This window comes from Eumetopias jubatus, unplaced genomic scaffold (assembly GCF_037043125.1).
Source record: "Eumetopias jubatus isolate StellerSeaLion01/CBP00866 unplaced genomic scaffold, mEumJub1_p1.0 scaffold_6, whole genome shotgun sequence".
Classification (NCBI taxonomy): domain Eukaryota; kingdom Metazoa; phylum Chordata; class Mammalia; order Carnivora; family Otariidae; genus Eumetopias; species Eumetopias jubatus.
In genome coordinates, this window is record NW_028274812.1 from 83,417,867 (window position 1) to 83,443,044 (window position 25,178).

The window sequence follows — 25,178 nt, forward strand, 5'->3', positions numbered from 1 at the left end:
GTAGGATTAAATAAGGCAATATTTATAGAGTGCTTAGAGCAGCACCTAGCATATAGCAAGTCTCAATAATTATCAGCTATTAATTAGAAGGACTGAAGTGACTTTAGTGTTCTGTGATCCATTAATCCAACGGGGTTTAATCATTCTCAGATAGTCCAACCAATCACATGGAAGGCATCTATAAGCACTGAAGAAGTCTGAATGCTTAGAAGTAAAGAGTGGTAGCAGAAGAGTAAATGACCCTCAGAAAATCATCTGAGAGAAAAGAATTTCTACTAAACGAGAGGAGAGATTGGAAGATAAGGAAAATGATGTGATTCAAGAGCATGTCTCAGGGCGCCTGGGTGGCTCAGTTGGTTAAGCGACTGCCTTCGGCTCAGGTCATGTTCCTGGAGTCCCAGGATCGAGTCCCACATCGGGCTCCCTGCTCAGTGGAGAGTCTGCTTCTCCCTCTGACCCTCTTCCCTCTCATGCTCTCTGTCTCTCATTCTCTCTCAAATAAATAAATAAAATCTTAAAAAAAAAAAAAAGACCATGTCTCTTAGAACAAAAGATGGGGAAGGCAGAGAAATGGAAACATGATGTTTCAAATCTTCAGTTTAGAAGCCAGTAGCAGTTCAGGGAATCTCTGATATAATTTCTGAACACATTAGCGGCTTCAGTGCCTTTTAATAAGATGAACTTACAGATATATTAGAGTGGCCTTGGCCGTGTGGTTGGTTTTAATAAGGGCTTCGATTTGGTTTTAGCCAAAGCAGAAGTTGGTTAGTTTTTTCTCATTAAAAAAATACACTCGTTGGCATTTTCCTGAATGACTATTATCTCATGTCAAAAGCATATATGCTGAACTCATGCGGGAAACATCTATGCTGCGCTTTGCCTCTTTTGTCCTCTTATGGAAAGATTACACTGAAGGAAAACTGTTAAAATGGGAAGAAGAAATCAACTTATATTTAGCATTAAATACAGATCCAAGATTAATAACAGGCTGATTTTTTCTGCTTCCCTGAGACACACACTGCAAGACCGAGAAATATGGCTCTGTTATATCTGTCTTTAGAAAGAGTCACCAGGGAATCCAAAAAAGCCACTGTTAGAAGTAATTTGTTGGCTTCCTGACACATCGGGCTCATTATCGTGATCTACGTACCAGCCTTTGGTACTATTTGCAATTTTCAGGGAGGTCATTAATGAAAGCTAAGAAAAAGAATGACTATGAAATCAGTCTTGGAGTTTATTTCACACATTCTCGATCCTAAGGTCATTCAGTGAGTGTTTGGTGTTTGAATGTAGAGAAATCATAAAGCAGCCAGTCCAGATAAGTGAAGGGCAGCTTGGGTCGTCAACCCCAAAATATACTTGACTCTCCAAATTGCTAATGTGGTGATTATTGCCCATGGCTGTAGACATGTTACTTCAAAAGAGTCTTCAAGGAGAGATGTAAATTGAACTCACAGGTAATAAGGAAGAATTCTGTAATTCAAGATAAAGTTTTACCAGTTTTCAAAGCGAATTCCCGAAACCAAGCAGAGATAAATCAATATAGTAATGAAAGAAAGCACCTAATTAAAAAAAAACCGAATAAATTTTTCCCCCCTTAAGTTAGAGTTGTCCAAACACAAGTATATGATGATTTTGTAGTTTAAAATGCTCCTTGTTCTGGCTAGAATGCAGGGCTAGAGAGGGGAAGTAGTTCAGGAACGGGGAGTTTTAGTCTTGGGGACTTAGCCCGTGGGGACTCTAGCAGCTTGTGTCCACAAAGGAGGACTCCAATTCTATATGAGGCTCGCTACCTGACCAGTGCAGTAGCTTCGGTCTGTTTCCAGCCAGCTGGAAAGAACAACACGGACGTGCCCACAGAGAGCATTTCCCATGTCGAAGAACAGCCAGGCTACCACTGTCTTTTTTATATCCTTTTCCTGAATGCTCAAAATTGCTGAAAACATTTGGGTGTGTATTTGGCATGTGCAGAGTAATCAGATCTTACAAAGACAGGGAGCCTTGAGAGATCAGCTACATTTGCAAACTCGGGACAGTCTTCACAGATAGATGAGAGACACGCTATTTCCCTTTTTTTTCATTTTGCCACAATTAGGTTGAAGAAGGGAATTAGGGGGTTCACTTTACATTGCACTCTATCATTGTACCATGGGTATTGATCATTTTTATGGACCTATTAAACAGGCTAGAATGGGTTTCCACAGTCACCTGCTACAGCCTGCTGCCTTCAGGCAGATGACATTTGGTTCCTCTGTGTAGCTTAAATTTGACTGACTTCATACTGAAAAGCCCCATCTGAACACGCTCCACTATTACATCAATTCAGCGGGACCGGGACAGGCCCAAAGGTGATGAAGATTACAGATATCCTAACATCATTTCTGGAACCATATATTCTACCAAGACTACAAGGATCTGAGACAGGAAGAGAACAATTAAGGGACTAAGGTGTGCTGGAGGTATCCATAGCTGAAAACTGCTATCAAAAAGCAGCAGGCTTCTGGGAAAGAACTTTCTTTTTAGCTTGGAGGCCAGAAATACGTTGGCAGTGCCACTGGAATTGGAACAAAGCCAATTTTTTTTTAAAAGATTTTATTTATTTAATTGACAGAGAGAGAGACAGAGAGAGAGGGAACACAAGCAGGGGGAGTGGGAGAGGGAGAAGCAGGCTTCCCGCCGAGCAGGGAGCCCGATGCGGGGCTCGATCCCAGGACCCTGGGATCATGACCTCAGCTGAAGGCAGTCACTTAACCAACTGAGCCACCCAGGCGCCCCAGAACAAAGCCAATTTTTAATTGGTTTTAAAATCTCGAATGGAACATTCTTGCAGTCATCCATGAACTGACCTCATCCTGTAGAAGCTGAGTGAATCTTGGCCAACCATCTGCCTTGTGAATTGTTCTGTTTGGGCCCCTTATAGGACAGAAAGTACTTGTGCAATAGTTTTACATGAGGTTAACAAAGTCCTTCAGGGTGTCTCTGGAGCAGAGAATTCAAAAAGAGAAAACAGTCTCCAGAGAGAAAAATCAAATGCCTTCACTGATATGCCTTGGGGCTGGGTGAACCTGCAAGGCTGGGAGTTAACTACCTTCTCTCCTCCTAGCACAGTGGTTTCCAAAAAGGACTAAAACCTATTCTTACAGAAGACAGGCAGCTGGACAAACAGACTGCATTAGTACTTCAAGATAGGCTTAACTCAGAATTTTACTAGATTCACCACTGTAGCTCCAGGGCTTCACACACAGCCACATCTCCGTAAGGTTTGGTTGAATGAACGGTGACCCTTTCGAAACGTGCCTACACTGAAATTAACTCAGCGGCAGAGAGTGTGCGGGGAGCCCACCTTTTCTCCCATCCCCAGGACAGTGCTCCACCCTACACAGCAAGGATGGAACGAAGGATTCTTCTCAACAGTGCCCAGGGATGAGCAGACACTTTCTCCAAGTCCTTCTTAAGTCCACCCTGTGATTATCACAGGGCACAGGGGGAAAGGAGGAAACGAAGAAGACTAATCGGCAATTCCTGACACCGCAAATGAAACGGAAAACCGGCTGTTGATGAAGATAGTCTAGACAAGCTCATAAATAAAAACATACTTCCTCAGACGGGAAGTAGTTGAAATAAGTAAGCCTCACCGAGAACTTTCAACATTTGGGTTTGAATGACTGCCAAAGAAATGGGAAGAAAAAATGAGCAAGAAAACCAAATGTAACTTTTATACAATAACAACAACAACAACAACAACAGCTTTTATATCTAGGGTTTTCTTTTTTTTTTTCCCCAAAAGAAGAACATTCTATTTTTAAAAAATAGGCTATATTCTTCAAAAATGTTAATGTCCTACAAGACAAAGAAAGCCTGAGGAGCTGTTCTAGATGGAAGGACACTAGAGTGACAGGACAGCTCATTGGTGCTGTGAAGGACAATCTTAGGTCAACTGATACAACTAGAATACAATCAGCGCATTAGGTGAAGCACTGTATGAATGTTCGGCTTAATAAAGAATAGCCTTATTCTTAGGAAATCCACACTGAAATATTTAGGGGTAAAGGGCTATGAGGTATGCAATGTCCTTAAAAAATTAATTAATTAATTTGAAAATTGAGATATAATTGGGTTGGTTTTCAATTTTACAGTAGGCTTTTAAATATATTACTGGGAGATGCCAGGTCTTAAGTCTGGAATGCTGTAAGGCATCATCATTAAAATGTATAATTTCAGGCTGGTCCTCAGGGGGTGGAATCCCTCTGAAGCCGCAACAGCCAGAGAGCCGCAGGGAAGTGGTATTCACTCAGGGGCCGCCTACAGGTACCCATGCAGAAAGTAAGCCACACTTGTAATCATTCTTTTTTTTTTTTTTAAAGATTTTATTTATTTATTTGACAGAGAGAGTGAGAGAGCACAAGCAGGGGGAAGAGTAGAGGGAGAGGGAGAAGCAGGCTCCCCGCCAAGCAGGGAGCCCGATGCGGGGCTCGATCCCAGGACCCTGAGATCATGACCCGAGCCGAAGGCAGACGCTTAACCATTTGAGCCACCCAGGCGCCCCACTTGTAATCATTCTTGAGGCATGATGACTGGTAAGCTTTATCAGGGCTAATACACTGCTGTACACTCCAGTTGATCGAGAGCTTAAAAGGACTATCGCTCATACTGTCGAGCCAAAAGGGGCTTTTATACTTACTGAAATCAATGCTTCCCTAATTCAGGACACTGGTGAGCCATACATTTCAGTATAACTTAATTTGATACAAGTGGACATTCTAGAGCCAGACCGTCTGGCTCAAACTCCCAGCTCCACCACTTTCTACATGTATGACTTTCAGAAACTTACTTCACGGCTCTTTGCCTCAGTTTCCTCATTTGTAAAGTGGGGATTAAAAAAAAAATACTTACCTCATAATATTATGGTGAGGATTAAATGAGCTGACACTTTTAAAACACAAAAGTGCCTGGCCCACAGTAAATATTCCAGGAATGTTATCTTTTTAATATTGATTAAATATTGCAATAGAGGAGACAGAAGAAAAAAAGATGTAGTGCCATAAATCCATATCTAGGACTTCGATATTCACCTATAACACAGAAGGGCTTTCGGGCAAATCTCAGTCTTCCTTGCCATCCTCTATACCGACAACAGCAACCTGCAGACCAGATTCGAATGATGAACTCCAAACCAAAGACGACAATCATCACGAACTCCTAAAATATGAAATAAGACATGTTAGAGAGAGGCATTACGGAGCAAACCACAGCGAGAAGCTCCTGGGGATTTCTGGACACTCAGGCACTTCATCTAAAATACAGTTGTTAGTGCACCGAGTTAACATCCCCTCTTCTTCAAAGCAAACTAACCCTGGGGACACACGTGAACCTCACATTGTCTGCATTTCCCATCATGGAATGCTAGTCCTATTCAAGTCCCTAACACTGTACGAATTTAGAAGTCAGTTTTAATACTAAATGTGCAGGCTGAATTACAGCTCTGCCTTGTTTGGAATATACAGTGTAACTGACTTCAGCCACCCGGTAAAACATGTGAAGTATTTGAAACGAAGGAGGCGACCCTGAAAAGACAGCTTTACACTTTTACAAAAAACAGACTTTCTTTTTGCTGCAAGAAGGGATATAATCCTTATGTCCTTAAGAATTGTTCTTAGAGAAAAAGAAGTCAACATGTGGAAGTATACTGAGTTCTTTTGTTATGGTGTCAAAATCTTCTTATAAGACAGAAAGTTTCAAAAGAATTATTGTGTGTGTGACACATGGATTCTTTGCCTGAAATGAGACCCTGAATCTTCCAGATCTGAAGCTTGTTAATTCTTATGCTGTCTTTTGGTGAGAGATACCCAGAATATAACACCTGCTCCAGCGAAATGACTGAGATTATTTAGGAATAGCAGTGAATGAACCCTGGGGGAAGGCCAACTCATGTGGCTCACTAAGTAGCAGGTCACAGAATGAGAAACCAAATGGAATTTGTAAGAATAAAGCATCTCTGCGGCAAGCGTGTCATAGTCACCTTGTTGTCCCTTTAGAGGGACAGGCACTGAGTTTATCGAAATTTATTTTACTTTAAAAAAATAATTCCCTTTCTGGTCTTTAAACAAGGGTCGACTTAGCATTTATAACGCATAACAATGTGTGTTAATTGATTTTTATCATAATTAATTAATTATAAAAGGGATACATGGTCTTTATCAAAACATTCAAGCATCACAGAAATATAGAGCATAGAAAGTAAAGATCCTAATCTCCCACCCCACAGCCCAAGATAAAAACTGTTATCAAATTTAGAAAAATGGCATTTTTGTTGCAAGTTTCAGGCAAATGTCTCTCTCTTCAGTTAGCACATGTGATAATATGTTGCACTTTTGCAGAGCCCAATGGAGATAGATCATTCTATCCTGTTATTTTGCACTAAGTAACCCACAAATATTTCTCATGATGAAAAATAAATCTCCAATGTCATCGCTGCTTACTTATAGGGACTTAAAACTACCTATGGAATAAAGCCCCAAAGATGACTTTATGCCCAGACAACCAAAACTAGGGTCAACATAAACTCATTAATGATGTGAGGGTTTCGTTTTATTTTGGCTTTGCTTTGCTTTTGAGTCTCTATCTAGGTAGTTGAGTCTATTGATTCATTAAGGTGGCCAAAGTTGCCAGACCACCTGTATTCAATCCAGCACGCCTTTCCACACAGAGAAAACATGGCCTCAGATGCCCATGTAGCTGCCTGTGTCCAATCTAGTTTCATGGCAGGTCCACTTTTTTATTCCTGCCTCTAACTCCTACTTGTGCCAAGAAGTTCAGCACGCCCCTGGTGAGAGGTCTTATTCTAAGGGACACCCAAGAGCTTGAGCTACTAGGCACATGGTACAATGGTTTTTCTTCTTCATAGGAACAGATGACACCAATCGATGCATGGCCATTATTCTGAAGTAAAGCAGGCCACCCACCACTGTACCATTTCTATGTTGCACTGAGGCAGGATAGATTACACCTACAAATTCTTTACTCGGGGCCCCTTGCTCAGGAATATTGCTTGCTGCCTTATTTTTTCCTTAAGCATTAGGGGGAAATATCCTTCATTTCCAAATAAAGCAAGAGGAAGTTGTAATTGGATTTTACCACAGGGTCACAATTTCTGCCTTGGGGGAAGTATACTAGGGTCAGAATTCTCTCCTTACTAGAGCATTACTTGGTGTTCTCTACAAAGGCTAAAACAATTTTTTAAAGATTTATTTATTTATTTGAGAAAGAGACAGTGTGCACGCACAAGCAGGGCGAGGGGCAAGGGGAGCAGGAGAGAATCTCAAGCAGACTCCCTTGCTGAGCGTGGAGCCTGCTGCAGAATTGGTCGCACCACCTTGAGATCACGACCCTGAGATCATGACCTCAGCAGAAACCAAGAGTTGGACACTTAACCAACTGAGCCACCCAGGCGTGCCTAAGGGATAAAATTTCTAATCCTTGGGTAAGCAGCAATGGAGATGAGAACTCAGCAGATGACTATGGGACATTTCGTTCAGGCCTGGAGCTGCAGGCTGTGGGGGATGTGATAGGGAACAAAAGTATGAAAACCACTTTGACCAAATTCTATCTATTGGTTCCTAAAATGTCCACTTTATTTCAGTTATAAGGAACACAATGCCACGGAGTCAGAGAAGGGAGAGCACCCCAAATCTGACAGGTAAGGAATAGATTCGTCACCATGCCGTGTATTAGATCTCTAGAACTTATTCATCTTGCATGACTAAAACTTTGTATCCTTTGACCAACATCTCCCCTTTCCCCCATCCCTCCAGTTCCTGGCAATCACCATTCTACTCTCTTCTTTTATGAGTTTGACTTTCCTAGATTCCACATATAAGTGAGATGACACAGTATTTGTCTTTCTGTGTGTGATTTACTTTACTTAGCATGATATCCTCCAAGTTCATCCATGTTATTGCAAGAGGTAGGGTTTCTTTTTTTTAAAGGCTGAATAATATTCCATCGTATATGTATGTACCACATTTCCTTTATCCATCTGTCCACTGATGGACACTTAGATTGTTTCCATATCATGGCTATTGTGAATAATGCTGCAATGAATATGGGAATGCAGGTATCTCTTCAAGATCCTGACTTCATTTCCTCTGAATATATATATATATATATGCCCAGAAGTGGGCTTGCTGGATCATATGGTAGTTCTATATTTAATTTTTGGAGGACCCTCCATACTGTTTTTCCCATAGTGGCTGCACCAATTTACATTCCCACCAACAAGGTATAGGGTTCCATTTTCTCCCCATCTTTGCCAATACTTGCTATCTTTTGTCTATTTGATAATAGCCGTTCTTACAGCTGTTAAGTAATAGCTCATTGTGGTTTTAATCATCAGCATTTCCCAGACAATTAGTGATGTCGAATGCCTTTTCATATACCTCTTGGCCATTTTCATGTTTTCTTTTGAGAAATATCTATTCAGGTCCATTGCCCATTTTTTAGATCAGGTTATTTGGGGTTTTGGGTGTTTTTTTTTGTTTTTGTTTTTTCCTATCCAGTTATGGAAGTTCCTTATATATTTGGATATTAACTCCTTATCAGATGTTTGGTGTGCAAATGTTTCCTCCCATTCTGGAGGCTATCTCTGCACTCTATTGATGATTTCCTTTGCTATACAAAAGCTTTTTAGTTTGATGCAATCCTACCTATTTTTGCTTTTGTTGTCTGCGATTTGAGGGTAGTGTCCGAAAAGTCATTGCACAGACCAATGTCAAGAAGCTCTTTTTCTATGTTTTCTTCTAGCAGTTTTATAGTTTCAGGCCTTACATTTAAGTCTTCATTAATTTTGAGTTGATTTTTATGTATGGTGTGAGAAAAGGGTCCAATTTCATTCTTCTGCATGTGAATATCCAGTTTTCCCACTCCTGGTAAAAACTCTCAGCAAGTTAGGAATAAAGGTTTATTATCTCAATTTGATAAAGAGCATCTACAAAAAAACCTACAGCTAATGTCATACTTAATGGTGGAAGACTGAATGCTTTCCCCTAAAATCAAGAACAAGGCAAGATGTTAGTTTCATCTCTCTTATTCAACATAGTTAAATAATACAGTCACTGCAGTAAGGTAAGTAAAAGAAATAAAAGGCATACACATTGGAAAGACAGACATAAAACAGTCTCTATTTGCAGATGACATGATTGTCTCCAGAGAAAATTGCAAGGCATCTTCAAAAAAAAAAAATGCTTAGAACTAATAAGTGAGTTCAGTAGGGTTGCAAGATTTAAGATCAACATACAAAAATCAATCATATTTCTGTATACTAACAATGAGGATGTGGAAACCAAAATTAAAAGCACAATATTATTTATAACCATTCCAAAGAAAATAAAATATTTAGCTATGCACTTAATAAAACAGGTAGAGGATATGCATGCTGGAAATTACAAACTTTTGATGACAGAAATCAGAAAAGACCTAAATAAGTGGAAATACCATGTTCATGAATTAGAAGACTCAATATAATGAAGATATCAACTTTGTATAAGCTGATCTATAGGTTAATGAAATTTTTATCAAAATCCCAGCAAGCTTAATTGCTGGCTTCCTTGCTTTATTTTAGAGAAAGAGAGAGAGTGTGTGTGTGCATGCGAGTGGGGGGAGACACAGAGGGGGAGGGACAAGGAGAGAGAATCTGAAGCAGACTCCCTGCTGAGCGCAGAGCCCCATGTGGGGCTCCATTTCAGGACCTTGACATCATGACCTGAGCTGATGAATAAGCAAGCATGTGAAAAGATATTCAACATCATTAGCCATATGGGAAACACAAATTAAAACCACGTGAGATAACACTGCACACCTATCAGAATGGCAAAAATAAAAAATTGTATCCACACAAAATGGCGGGGAGAATGCAGAGAAACTGGATCACTCATGCATTACTGGTACAGTACAAATTGTTTCTAGAAGAAAACAATTTGATAGTTTCCTATAAAATTAAACATGTAGTTACTATAAGACTCAGCAACTGTACTCTTGGGCATTCGTGCCAGAGAAATAAAAAACTTATGTTTATACAAAAACTGGTACATGAATGTTCACAGTGGATTTATTCGTAATGACCCAAACCTGAAAACAGTTCAGATGTCCACACCATGTGAATGGTTAGTCAAGCTGTGGTACATCCACACCATGGACTACAACTCAACAATAAAGATAAATGAACTATGATACACATAGCAACTTGGATGAATCTCTAGGGAATTATCTGAGTACATAACGTTTTTGAAATGAAAAATATTTAGAAATGCAGAGATTACTGGTTGTGAGAAGTCAGGGATTGGGGGAGAGGTGGAAAGGAGGACGTGAGTATATACTTATTCAAGGGCAACTTGACAGATCCTTGTGGTTGGTGATGGAATTGTTTGATGTCTTGACTTTGGTCTTGACATGACCCTCTACATACATGTGATAAAATTATAGAACTGAATACCCACATACAAATACATACATACCCACATACAAATACCCCGAGGAAAACTGGGAAAATCTGAATAAGATCTGTGGATTGTATCAATATTATTATCCTGCTTGTGATACTATAGTTTTCCGAAATTTTATCATTTGGGGAAACTAGGTAAAGTGTATGTAGGATATCTCTGTCTTATTTCTTACAACTGAATGTGAATCAACAATTACTTAAAAAAATTTTTTTTCAATGGAAAAAAAAGCCATCACCCATCATCTAACCAATGGGTAGACACAGAAGAGGAAATGTGTTCCTCTTCAAATTGAGATACTAGATAGGATCTTACTGTTTTGGTTTAATGGTACTCTCTAAATGACCCTTTGGATGGAGTCTCCTTATTTTATTTTCAAATGACTTAAAAATACAAACATCTATTATGCTCAGTTGAAATGATTTAGATTAGGGGTGGGTCTTCTGATCTTTGTTGGACCAGCCATGTGACAGGTTCTGGTGCCTTTGCTACTATACCTCAGGATAAATCAGTTCATTTTCTCTCACTTGTTCTTAATTGCAATAAAATGTCCATTATTTACTCAAATTACTGCTGAAGACATTAGCGAATAATTATTGGAGTACTTGACCTAGTTGGAGGGAAGCCGTCATGTAAAGCTGGTGTTATTAACAACGGTTCCGTCCTTCTTTACTGAAGCTTCTAAAAGCTTGGCTTTGACAGCTCTCTATAGAACAAAAGGCAATGTTTATGATTTTTATCAACTGTCTTGAAGAAGTTATAGTATTTCCTCATTTTTACTCACAGAATTTTGGTAAAACACAGAATATCTTTCCTATTCTTCTTAAAGACTAAGCAAATGCATATAGAAATTAAGAAACCCAACAGGCTGTGGTAGAGCTAGTCCAAGGTTCTATCTAGAATATTTACTGAGAACATTAACCTAGCACTAACAATCTTTTCTAGAGAGTAAGGAAGAATCTTTCTGTCTCCCACCAGAGAACTGTGATGGTATTTCATTAATATAGATGACTCTGTCCAATTCAAGATTTAAATTCTGTTCTTGCAGCTACTTTATTTTTGAGTTACTCAAAATGGTTTTGGGTACAGACTGATTGATTTTTTTTTTTTTTTACAAATTCACAATGCCTAACAGCTCATGTTCTAATTGTTTTCTCATTAATTAATAGCACTGTTCATTAAAACACTGTGACCTTTGTCTAATCTACAAGCTGTCTGCTGTGACCATTAGTTTTTTCTGGTTTTATGCCATCAGATGGCATTTTTGTGAAGATGAAATGCCAACATTATAAACCCCATGACATTTGCACCAATTCTTGAAGAGCTGTGGCTAATTAGACATACAAAATTGGAATTACTGCCTTTATTCAGAATATCAACATAATCAATTTCTAGCTATTTTTGCTCCTTTGTGTGTATGTGTGTGTGTGTGTGTGTGTGTGTGTGTGTGTGTGTACTTCAAGTAACATAGGGCTAGCAGGCCAGCATGCCTCCTCGCATAATCCCTGGAGGGAAAGGATCTGTGACGTAAACTAAGTCATAAATTTTTAAAGAAAGGCATCAGTCAGAAGGGCTGCAGTTATAATTCTTTGTAATTTGGAAAATTCCACTAGCATAATACATATTAAGGGAATGAAATTAAGATCTAGAGATCGTTCCACATTTAAATCAGAATGTGGAAATAAATACACAAAAGCAAGTCATCTTTTGGATGTTTGTCTCTTCCTAGAACAGAAAAGACCCTAAACACAAGCTTACTGACTATTACTTAGCAGCCATTACATGCGTCTGTCGTCAATCTAACTTCTTTTCACATTTCTTCTTACTTTTTAGGGTGGCACATTAACTATTAGTGTATTTTGGAAGAGAATTAGAGAGAATGAATGTATCTTCCAATGGGACTGATTTGACTTGGAGTTGAAGACATGTCAATACCTTCAGGAGTACACTTGCATCTAGGGAGAGGAGTGATGAGAACATGACAGAACTTTACTAAGTTGCTTAGTAGGTGCTGAGTGGGGGTGCACAGAGAAAGTGGACATTGCCCTAGAAGTAGGGTTAGGGATGGGGAGATCAGAACAAGGTGTGAAGGGCCATCGATGCTTCCTGCCTCAATCACCTCCAGTGATTGAGATGGTTTTGAAAGCAAATATCTGGGGCTGGCCTTTTTGCCTGGGAGGCTTAGGAAGATACTGAAAGATGAATCCTTTTCAGGAGCACAAGGAAAACTCAGTGCCTCCTAAGGTCTTCCCTTTTCTGGTTGGTTGATTCCTGAAACTTGTCTAGCAATAATTTATCTTTTCAAGTTTTTCATACTTGTTAAAATGCAAATCTCCCTCTGAAAAGTAATTCATTAACCACATTTATATGCAATGTTCATTTTTTAAAAAGCTCTGTATCTCTCTGCCAAATAAAAAAAGAGATCTTATTTTATTTCATTTTATTTTATTTTTTAGATTTTATTTTATTTTTTTTAAGTAATCTCTGCACTCAACACGGGGTTCAAACTGATGACCTTGAAATCAAGAGTCACATGCTCCACCGACTGAGCCAACTGGGTGCCCCTGCAATGTTCGTTTGTCCCAGAGGATTTTCAGTAGGGCTTATGGAAGGGAGTAGTTTGAAATTGTCTCATCCCAAATGACTGATTTATACTTTATTACCAAAGAAGACCAGGGGCAGGTTTGTATCAGGTGTTGAGGCCACAGGTTGAGAACATATAGGCCAGGGATAGGAAGCGGGTGCCCCCTCGCTGGGGAGAAGAGCAGAGGAAGAGAGGACAAGAGCGAGGAACAGAGGACATTCCTCATTTCCCCCCAGTGCAGACTCGCAATGGTCCTATGCACCCTCGTTGCTAGGTGAGATGCCATGATGAGGATGTCTTCTCTCTTGTAGTGACTTCAGATACTTTGGTATAGGTTGGTTGCTGTCAAGTGCTAGAATACCTGCCTGGTATGAGGGAGCCATCCAGGTGACCCCTTCTGTGTTCGTGTTTTGGGTTCTTAAAGTCACATGTACATCAGGGCAAAGCTTGGACTAGGCATTCTGCTCCACCTGCCACGTTGTGGGTTGGGGAATTCTGTCCTTGGTACAGAGCCCTAGTGGTGCTCTCTGCTGAGGTGCCCAAGTTGGCGGTAGGGCTTCCCTCACATTCTTCCCTTCTCTCCCTTGGGAACAGAAAGCAGGCTCACTGAGTTCTTTTTTGGTTTCCCACCCCAAACCAAATTAAACCTTACTGGGTTTGAGATTTATATATGGGTGTGTCTACCTGCAGCCACATGTGTATGTAGCCTGGATCAGAACTAAACCTCTGAATCATGCAAGCTAGAAAAATTGAAAACAGTTTGCTGCACCTTGAACTGAACCCAGATAATCATTCTGCTACGGTTTCCCCCCCAAAAAAAATCACAAATGAACCTGTTAAAATTGGAACTGAAGCTAAAAGCTCTGAATCTGATCAAAACGGGAACACCAAGAAAGTCTCCAAAATGAATGAAATCAAATCAAGTTTTCATTTGATCTGAATTGCTGATTTGTCAATTTCCCATTATCTTATAGGCTTTTCTTTTGGGAACTGTATGAGCTTGCCCCCAAACAACATAAGTAACAATTTATTCCCTGCACCCTCCCCCTGCCTAAGTAACAATTTAAAATTAACATTGCTACCAGAAATAAAATTAGCCCATTCTATTGGTTTTATAATATGAAAATATGCAAAGGCAATGGGTTTTTCTTATAAAAATTTAAAACACTTATAAAAATATAAATAAAATTCCCTAAAACAAACAAGTAATATATTTCAGTAAAAAGATATCCCTGGCCTTAAGAAATTGGTACCTATCAGCCAAGTTGATCATAGAGCAAATCTTATCTTTTCCTGTTGGTGAAATTTGTCTTGCAGGTTGTGGTGAACACCTGTGACAAGACAAGTGTTAGGATAGTTGTAATGGACTGAATGTTTGCATCCTTCCAAAATTCAGATGCTGAAGCCTCAGCCCCCAATGTGATGGTATTTGGAGATAGGCCCTTGGGAAGTAATTAGGTTTAGATTAAGTCATGAAGGTGGTGCTCTGTGATGGGGATTAGTGTCCTTATAAGAAAAGGAAGAAAGACAGAGCTGCTCACAGGCTCCCGCACTCCTCGCCCCACCCCATTATGGGGACACAGCGAGAAGGCAGTTGTCTGCAAGCCAGGAAGAGGGCCTTCACTGGGGAGTAAAGTCAATCATCACCTTGATCTTGGACTCATAGCTTCCAGAACTGTGAGACAGAAACATTTGTTGCTTAAGTCTCCCAGTCTACAGCATTTTGTTGTAACAGCCCAAGCAGACTGAGACGAATGGCTTTTGTGCTACCAAGAGGCTGAGAGTCTGGTCAGGACTGGGCGTGTTCTTGGAGAACCTTCAGAACTTTTTACTTTTCTTACTTGGGAGTTATATTCCTGCCCTTAACAGCTACCCTTGTTTGGACCAAAGAAAGTGCTCTGGTACTGAGAAGTCCCTTGATTTTTCAGAAAATCTGCACCTTCCCTCTTCTTTTAGGATATTTTCATCATTTAGTATAACTAACTGTTCTGCAATATTTTTTTTTAAGATTTATTTATTTATTTGACAGAGAAAGACACAGCAAGAGAGGGAACACAAGCAGGGGGAGTGGGAGAGGGAGAAGCAGGCTCCCCATGGAGCAGGGAGGCTGATGCGGGGCTCCATCCCAGGACCCCAGGATCATGACCTGAGCCGAAGGCAGGCGCCCAACAACTGAGCCACCCAGGCGCCCCTGTTCTGCAATATTTCTTTCATTTATCGGTTTTCTGCTTTTCATGAATTCCCTTTACAAATATATACTGAATACCATCACCATGCAGGATATAGAGATGGGCAATGTGTCTCTCACCCTTGAGTTTATAATCTGTTTGGGACGATGAGACATGCACACTAGAGAACTCACAAACTGATGTGCAGTAAGTGCTCTCTGAGTGGCGGTCCCTTGAGAAAGTCCTCACTCATTGTGGCAAGTTCTCTATGTAAGCAGGCCCTCACTAAATGTTTGTTGAAGCTTCCTTCAGTTCAAAACTTCAGGTTCAGGGTCCTGGGATCGAGCCCCGCATCGGGCTCCCTGCTCTGTGGGAGGCCTGCTTTTCCCTCTCCCACTCCCCCCGCTTGTGTTTCCTCTCTCTCTATCTCTCTCTGTCAAATAAATAAATAACATTAAAAAAAAAAAGAAAACAAAAAAAAAACCACTTCAGGTTCAGCAGAAACTAATTAGCATGCTGCTTTATCAATTCATTAAGATCAACATTCTGCGAAAGGGCTAGCTAGAAGTAGAAAAATTAGAATAAATTAATTGGCCTATGATTTTTTTTCTAACCTGCCTATTCAGCACTATTACACTAATTGCAATTGGAGAGTGAATGGTTTCTCACTGCAAGACGTCTTGGGTCAGTGTGTGCCTATTTTGATTAATCGAAGCTACAGAAGAGTAACCATAATTACCTAATTTCACTCCTACGATTTATAACACTGAACAATTTTGTTTTCATTTGGGGTCACCTGATGATATCTCTTTCTTTTTACTGTCTTACTACAATGATAGGATTTTTTGACATTGGTTAATTAAGAAAGGTTCTTTTTTTTAAAAAAATATTTTTATTATCATCAAGAACAAAATAGACCAGAAGTAACCATATGTACTCCAATGTTTTTAAGCAGGTTTTGCTTATAGAATATCAGTATCACTCTACCTAGCAGATATTCTGACTAAAGTAAGGACTACGGGGGCCATTATGAACTCAAATGCCACCTTAGCCACTTGGTCCAGCCAAGCGCTCTAGGATTTTATTAAATTCCTGACAAAGGGTATCATTGATCTTATTAAGACAGGATTACATCATGAATTGGCAGTGACCTAAAACTTAAACATACATAAGAAAATAGCTGCCATTGTAACCCAGATTCCTGGTAAGAGCACTAACATAGCTTAGGAAGGACAGAACAATGCACTTTTATGACAATGACTTCAAGTAAGGAGTTTGTACTCAAACTTCCTCAAAAATCCTTCGATAGTTTTTTGAAACCAATTCTAACTACCCTTTGCCTGGTAAACTGAAGTTGACCAGACTATCTCTGGTCAATAAAGATAAGAAAGGTTCTCAAGACAGGCTGGGAAAAGACAAAGACAGCGAGGGACGGTTTGTTCCCTTTACCTGAGTATATTTCAGGTGGAACCCTCAAACATTTTGGGTTTTGGAGAAAGTGGAACTTGAGGAAGGAGCCAAAGGGGCTCCTGAGACAGCCAGTGTTTTATTTACTCAGTAACGAGGAAGGCAGAGGCTGTGGGGACGGAAGGTGGAGCTCCGAGGACCTCAACTGTTGAGGTATCCAGGGGGGAAAACACTGCTTGTGGGTAGACTGGGAAAACAGTAGGCATAATCTGGAAGAAACAGAAACCTTTGGGACCATGGCTTTCAGAGCAGGAAGGTAATGGGCAGGGTGGTGGTAGAGTCACACAATCACAAATCAGTTCCTATCTTGTTTTCTTTCCATGTCACCAAGCTATTAGGCTGTGCTGCAGACCTCCATATGCTACTGGGAGAAATCCCCATGCTCTCTTGGGTCATCTAACCCACCTTTCTTCTAGGCCTCCTGATAGAACAGGAGTTATTTTATTTTATTTTTACTTTTTAGAGAGAGAGACAGAAAGTGTGAGCAGTGGTGGGTGAGGGGCAGAGGTAGAAAGAGAGAGAGAATCTTAAGCAGATTCCACATGGGTGTGGCATGGAGCCCGATGCAGGGCTCGATCCCACGACCCTGAGATCACGACCTAAGCAGAAATCAAGAGTTGGATGCTTAACCAACCGAGCCCTTGAACAGGAGGTATTTTGATTTAAAATAGTCTTGGTTTCCTCCTCCCCTACACATAATTATTTTCTCTTATAAGCATCAGAATGCATTTTGTTACCTAACATGCACATTTCCCCCATTACCACAGTATGTGTTACTGGTGTTAGTGTACTCTGTGGTAACAAGAACAATATCCTTTGGTGAGTATTAAGAGGTAGGAAAACACACACCTTACTCTGTACATACTGCACACCCACTAGCACACACACACTTGTATGTGCACTTGCACAAAAGCTTTCAGAATTGATATCGGGATTCAGTCAACCAAGCTCACATACAAGAAAAGGAGAGACAAAAATCTAAGAATGAAAATCTATAGGAAACCCTAATAAAAAAACATCCCACCACAAATAGAAAATGCATATCAGGTCTCAGTGCAATCTCTGATAAATGTAAAATGTTAACTATCCCCAAAGTATGTAAATCAGTGGCACTGTAACAATATTCTTTTAATAACACTTTCTAAATTGGAGGAAAATTTGAAGTTTTCTGACCTTTCGAACACTTAGATCGTAAAGAAAAATCAAATATATGCAAAATCACTTATTTTATTTTATTTATTTTATTTTTTAAATTTTATTTATTTTTGATAGAGAGAAAGAGCACAAGCAGGGGGAGCGGCAGGCAGAGGGAGAGGGAGAAGCAGACTCCCTGCTGAGCAGAGAGCCCGATGCGGGGCTCGATCCCAGGACCCTGGGATCATGACCCAGGCCAAAGGCAGACGCTTAACGACTGAGCCACCCAGGTACCCCGATCACTTATCTTAAAAGCTTCAGTTTTATTAATCATGGGAATCTTCATGGGAATCTTTCATTCTTCATGAAATCTGTCATGATTCGGGGATATTTATTTGTGTTTCTATTTGTTTCTAGTTCTCCATCAAGATCATTCAAGACTAGTCGTGCTATAAATCAAGTGTACTCTTAAATTGAGTAAGATGAAGGGCTTATTCACTGATAAACTGGAACAAATTTAATGAGCTCCGCTGCCGGTTGTTCATCTGAACCATTAAACAATAGATTGAGAATGAGTATGTCTTCTACACCTACTGGCTTAAGAAAAAACTGAGATGGGGATAAAATGAGAAAGCTATTTGGGAAATTCCAAGTATTTTAGAACACCAATTTTTAGGATCCTTAAGCATAAGACATAGCACATGGCAAATATTTATCAATTTGATTTAATGGTGAGTTATCCTGACAGCTAAATCCAAGGAGTATTGGAGGTGTCCCTTGTTTCTATCATCACCTATTTCTGTTTTGTGTTATTCACCACGCCATGTCCTGATCTTAATTTTTCTTTTTTTTTTTTAAGAATTTATTTATTTGTCAGAGAGAGAGAGAGAGAGAGCACAAGCAGGGGGAGCGGCAGGCAGAGGGAGAAGCAGACTCCCTGCTGAGCAAGGAGTCCAGTGTGGGACTCGATCCCAGGATCCAGGAATCATGACCTGAGCCGAAGGCAGATACTTAACCAACAGAGCCACCCAGGTGCCCCTAATTTGTTTTTCTGAAGTTTCTCTCCTGGAGGGAAAATGATTTCTCTTGCTACATCTAGCCTTTATCTCCGAGATGGTTCCTATTGTCCATAAACCATTACTCTTATTTGCCCGTAACAGTATTCAAAATGTAATTTCTGCCGTGTCTTCTCACCTCATCAACATATCTTAATTAATACATCACCGACTTCTTGTCACCCATTATGCACACCTGCCAAACAACCTCTGATCGGCGATGGCCTCCTTCTGAGGGATGAATAGACATCACTTGGATTGATTTGGAAAATTACTTAGGGGAGGAGGGAACTGATCTGTCACAGTCATTTGAAACCCTCCTCTGCTCTCCTGCTCTTTTATTTGGTTGTAGACTTATTCTTACCTGGCAACACGACACTGGATTTGGAGACCATGGGAGTAGTATAATGATATATGAGAGGACTGATGCACAATTTTAGCTAATAAAGCATGCCGCACACAATTCGTGACCAAAGTGGTGGAGATACAGACCCACACTTGACTTTACAGGACATTAACAACAAGTGGGCTCTGAGCAAAGATAACTGTCTATTCAGAAGGAAGGCTCTGCCCCAGAAAAGAACGCATTGGAGAAAGTGCGCTCCTCACCATTTCCGAATCAGCATGGAATGCCTGAATAGATGGAAAGTGATACAGCCGTGTCAGGTTGACCTTTTGTAGAATCCAGACAAAAGAAGTCGTGGAGCAAGGTGTGCTGAGAGTAAATTTGCTCAGAGTGAGGGGCGTGGGGAGGCGTTGGGCTGAAGGGAAGAGGAAAAAGCAACCCGCAGAGGTGGATGCTCCTGTGGAAGCAAGGAGGGCTCTGGGATATTTTCTCGGCTGAAAGGGAAACGTCTCTCTCCTCTCTCTTGTCTGTGTCTCCCTTTATCATCCTTGTTTGCCTTCCAGGCTGGTCCATGAGGCCTCTTCAGAGGAAACGCTGTCAGGCCCACTGCAAGGTAGCCTGACTGCAGAGCTGTGCGCATCTTGTCAGGGCCGAAGCCCAAACAGTCGCTCTGCAGGTGTGCTTGGGGGGGGGCGGGGAGACTTCCTTGCTGTTCCCCTACCTCTCAGCCCCATATCTTGACAGGAAGGGAATAGAACTGTATTAAGGCAAGGATTTCAAACCCCCCCGCCCCGCCACCAATTAAGAGTATCTAAGAGTCACCGAACGTAGTTTTCAAAGACTAGCTTTTTACATCTAAAATTAGCTATCTTATTGGAGAGTATAAATGGTTTATACTCCTGAAAGTTTTTTTTTTTTACAATTTCTTCCATTATTTTATTCTGTATGTCTGCATAGTAAATGCAGGCTCAGTGGAATCTTATCTTTTTAAAGAACACAAATACAATTCATTCCTTCCATTTAGACTTCCCTAATTCAGAATTTGTGATAATTCCACTGGAGTTTGGGTAACACTTATTTTTGGGCCATTTATTAAAAGAGGATTTACCAGGCAAATTAAAAACAGAAATGAGAGGACAAGAGGGAAGGTTTAACATATTTAAGAGGAAACCGTTTTCAAGATCCTTAATAATACTTATTTGCATTGAAACAATTAATGGAATAATTACAACCAAGCCATCTCATTAATTAAAGGAAACCCAGCAGGATCTTTATTTGGCAACAGTTTGATTCCCTAAGTATCGACTCAATGGAAAATTGGTAAGAAATATGCCTCCTCCCAAATTCTAATTACCCCCTTTCAATAATCCTAAATGTTTCTCAAACATAGAGGTAAACGTTCCAATAAGCGATAGCTAACTGCAGAAATTAGCGTACAGACATGCATCAGTCTGGGCTGTGGGTGCCTTGGGGACCCCGCCATCACTGACAGCAGCCTCCAGCCTCGTAGAAGCATGACAAGGTGGATCAGAAGGAAGCGTCTATAGCTCATCTAACGGGCTTGTGTGTTCTGTTCTGATCCTTTTTGTAACTCTCTTGTGACCCGACCTGGTAGATTGGCCTACTTGCCTCCCCCTCCCTGAAACGAGGCTCCTAGATACCTAGGAAACGGCAAGTTCCCCTTCCGAGGAAGCAGAGGGCCAGCACGGTGCCGTGATTTGGTCACTCTCAAACACTGCAGTCATTAATTTGGTCATAGTAGGACGCTTAGGACAAAGTGTGGAAAATGGGAGATGTCACCATGTTTCATTAATTCACTTAGCAGAGGGCAGGGGTTCGGAGGGCACAGGGGCTCTGCCACTTGCGAGCTGTGCGGATTTGGGCAATTTAACTTAACCTCACTGTGCCTCAGTTTTCTTTTCTATAAAATGGGGATTAAAAACTCCTTCTTTATAGGGTTGTTACCAAGGTTTAAATGACCTAATATTTGTAGAGTGCTTATAACAGTACCTGACAAGTAGAAATCACTTTGTAAGTGCTAAGGAACATGAATTCGTTCATCCAATATTTATTAAGTGCTTGCTACAGGCCAGGTCCATTTCTAGATGCTGAAGACACAGAAGCGGACAAAGAGTCAGAAATTCCTGTGCTCTTGGTAAAGATGGGAGATCTTTCTGACAGGAGCTGGGCACCCACCGACAATGCAAGAAGCAGGGCGTGGAAACTGGGATCGGACCGCTATGTCTCTGTCTGTTCTAGGCAAGAGGACAGGAGTGAGGCTGTAAGCTGAGAATAAGGCTTTCCCTGACATGTGCTAAAGTAGAAACTTGAGGCTATAAATATATTATGTCATATCCTCATTAGATGATTTCCATAATTATCAGAACCTTCAAGTAGATGCTCTTCTGCTCACTGCCAAGTGCCAACCCACAGTTCTTCGTTCCTAGTCTTTGATGTGCCCCTCGAACTGACAAGCTTCCAAGAGCTTCCACTCTGAGGACATGAGAAACAATGTTAGATTTGATATGATTTATTGGCAGTAAAGGAAAGAACAGCAGATACAGAAGGAATCATTTTATATTTAATTTGTATGTATTTTCCAAGATAAACTGAAATGGAAAGTCAGAACACTTGAAATTTTTTATTTGTAAGTTTGTAGGCTATAAAGCCCTACAATACTTTCTAATCCTGTTCTTCTGCTTAAATTCTTGCTGGGAATCTAGAGCAACAATACTGTCGCCACAGTTTTGGTAAAATTGCCACTTTTTTCTTCAGATTTGATAAATATCTTGCTCAGAAGACTCTGAGATAAGATGAAGATAGTTGAGAATCAGATCACTCTTTACATTGCTGACAGCTAAGCCAAAGTTGGAGAGAAGAGACTTCAAATTTCCCTTATTTTTTGACTTCAGGGCTACCTGTAAAGAAGTGACCATAAAGTGAAAATATTAAAGAGGCTGGGGACAAAAGTACTATCTTCTCCCGTCTCTCACCCAAATGATCAGTGTTCAAGATATTAAGGAAAACATACGACTTGCAATTGATATTATTAAATAAATGTTGAAATCTTTTTTTTTTAAAGATCTTATTTATTTATTTGACAGAGAGAGAGAGTACAAGCAGGAGTAGCAGCAGTGGGAATGGGAGAAGCAGGCTCCCCGCCACACAGGGAGCTCGATCCCTGGACCCTGGGATCATGACCTGAGCCGAAGGCAGACGCTTAACTGACTGAGCCACCCAGGCGCCCCAAATGTTGACATCTTTGAGTACTGAGGGGACTGTTTTCAGCAGTGCTGCACTGTGGGTGCCTACTGGGCACACGGAGTGCTCTTAGCATCTCAGCATCCTCAGGCTGGGACACGATTCACAGAAGTTGAGTGTGGTTATTTGCTTTGGTGATTTTTTTGTTTGTTTTTTGGAAAGAGAACCTACTTGAATAATGTTTTTGTTCATCTGAAATGTGAGTCTTATAAAAAGTGACTAGTCACCACAGTGGTTAGAAATTTCCATCTTATAATTAAAAAGAAAAAGTTGTTGGCTGTCAACAGAAACATAAAAATGAATTCTGGCTCTGGCTAGGGTCAAATTATGTTGAGACTCTCTATTTCTGAATGTTATTGAGTCAAGAGAAAGAGTAATCCCTCATTTCAGATGGATTTTTCTTGGAGATTTTCCCAAGCAATTAATTCCCCTCATCTTTGGCTTTCCTGTTTTCATCTCCTGAAAATCTCAAACTTTGATTTTTTAAATCTCCAGCTATCATTTGAAGACACATCAAGGGAAGCATACATATGTAGGTAACCTAAAGCTTTTTTTTTTAAATAATTGTTTTCCTTTGCAATTGTTCTGTTCTAATGATGCAGATGCTCGTGCCAGTGATTGAACTTTGCTACTGATAATCTGTTGCTCAGGAGATTTGATCATGATTATTTATGTTAGAGGCTTAAGGCTAGGGGCTGACTTTTTACTATTCACAACAGCTTAGGGGAGTGGTTCTCGAGAGGGCAAGACATCACCTATGATGTGTTGTGAGGCAATTTTGATTCATCCAATGATTGTTGGAAAGAGAACTGATATTGGGGAAGATGCTAGATTCCTGCAAAGCATCACTGATCCCACGCAACCTTGGATATTTATGGAGAGGAAAGGAAGTAGGCTTTCCAAGATGCTTCACGTCTTGGAGAACTCCATCCCTCTGTCCCCTTGGAAAATGAACAGCATCAGGTGATTGCAATCACCCTAAAGCTTCATGGCTTTTTATTTTACATTTAGGTTTAAGAATAGTTCTTACTGAGCCCTTTTAAATTTTATTAATTTAAAAATTAGTTAATTTCCCTTGGTCTTCCGTGCAATGCTGATCTATACGTCCTTCAAAGGAAGAAGGCTCTATCCACAATTTTGCTTCCATCACTCAGGACCACCAAGACTTTGGATGAAGACGACTGTAAACTAATACTCTAGTTAAATGCTGGAGTTGAAGAGGATGCAGGTGGTAAGCCATGTCCTGGGAAGGCATCTAATAAAATGCCCCAAGCCTAAATTTTAACAGGAGGAGCGCTTGGCAGGAAGATTTCTAGGGGCATGACACGAAAAAGAGTGGTAATATCGGGTCTGATCTCAGAGTGGCTTACTCATCGTAATGGTGGCTATTGTTTCCTTGTATAATTTTCTCACTTTCCACCTCTCAGGGTTCCTACAGTTCCCCTACATGCCCATGATCTCCAAATCTAGACTGCCATAGCTCCAGGACTATAGATAAATATTTCTAGGACTTCCCCCATGGTCCCCAAATGAATGAAATGTAATATATTCAAAACCAGCCTATCTTTCTTCTGAACTTATTGAATGCTCTGTGTTCTCAGCCTTGGGTAATGACGTCATTACCTAACCACAGCCCAAAGTCAGAGAGCGCAGGCATCCTCACCCCCAGTCTCCCACCTCAAACACCACCCTCAGAAACGTCCCCTGAATTCAGCCTTTCCTTTCCATTCCTTCTGCTTCTGTTTTAGTTTAGATGTTCATTGTATGGCTCAGGGCACTACAGCGGCCTCCATTCTTTCCCACCCCCCACTGGTCCTTCTCTATTTCAGTTATCCTCCAAGGTGTGGTCAGAATTATCTTTCTCAAACCGAATTTGATCGGGTCATTGTGCTACTTATCAAAGGAAGATTTTCTTTTGATTCTCATCACTTACAGCGTAAAATCCAAACGATGTGACTAGAAAACGAGGTTCTTTTTAGTCTGATTCCAACCTTCCTCTGAGCCTCTGTTCATGCACCTGACCCCCTGAAAGCTAGCCAAACTGACCCAGACTTTTGTGATTCCAGGCTCAGCTCAAATGTCCCCACCTCGAGAAGCCTTCCCCCACTGGCCGTGGAGAATCCATTGCTTCCTCTGCTGTATCCAATTGTTCATTTTACACATTTCTATTATGCCATCATGTTTATGGATCACCTAATCTCTAATTCTACTTACTTTTGGTTCTCTCACTCACTTTTGCTTCCTTCTCTCAAGGTAAGCAACTGGATCTTTTAATTCAGAAAATGGCTTGGAATTTCACTTTCCATTAAAAACAGGAGAAGACAGGATAATCTAAATGAGGCTAGAGAGGAGGCTAGGGCATAAAGCCTAGAACATAACAGGTACTAAAGAAATGCTTGTTTAATGCATGGTTTAGTGCAAAACACATGTCGAAAGTGAAACATGAGTAACATTATTATAGAAGGTCTGAGGAGGGAGCGATAACTGTGTCTTAGTTTGATTAGGACCAGCTGATCTAAAATGCTATCATAGGAAGCTGTTTGGGGACATCAGTCCCTATTCCTTTTGCCTCTAGACATCATTAGTGAATGACTTAGTCGTTACTAATTGACTTTTTAATTAAAATGTTAGTGTTGGATAACTGACTAGGTCATTGCAGTAACTCTCTCT

General features: G+C 40.5%; 1 protein-coding gene across 1 annotated transcript in view; it reads right to left on the reverse strand.

The window, feature by feature from the left end:
• KCNQ5 (potassium voltage-gated channel subfamily Q member 5) overlaps positions 1-25,178 on the reverse strand; it is a 495,907-nt gene that overhangs the window by 125,502 nt on the left and 345,227 nt on the right. Inside the window, exon 3 of the mRNA XM_028097505.2 lies at positions 5,073-5,199. Within this exon, the coding sequence (XP_027953306.2) occupies positions 5,073-5,199 (127 nt within the window). The remainder of the gene's footprint in view (positions 1-5,072; positions 5,200-25,178) is intronic.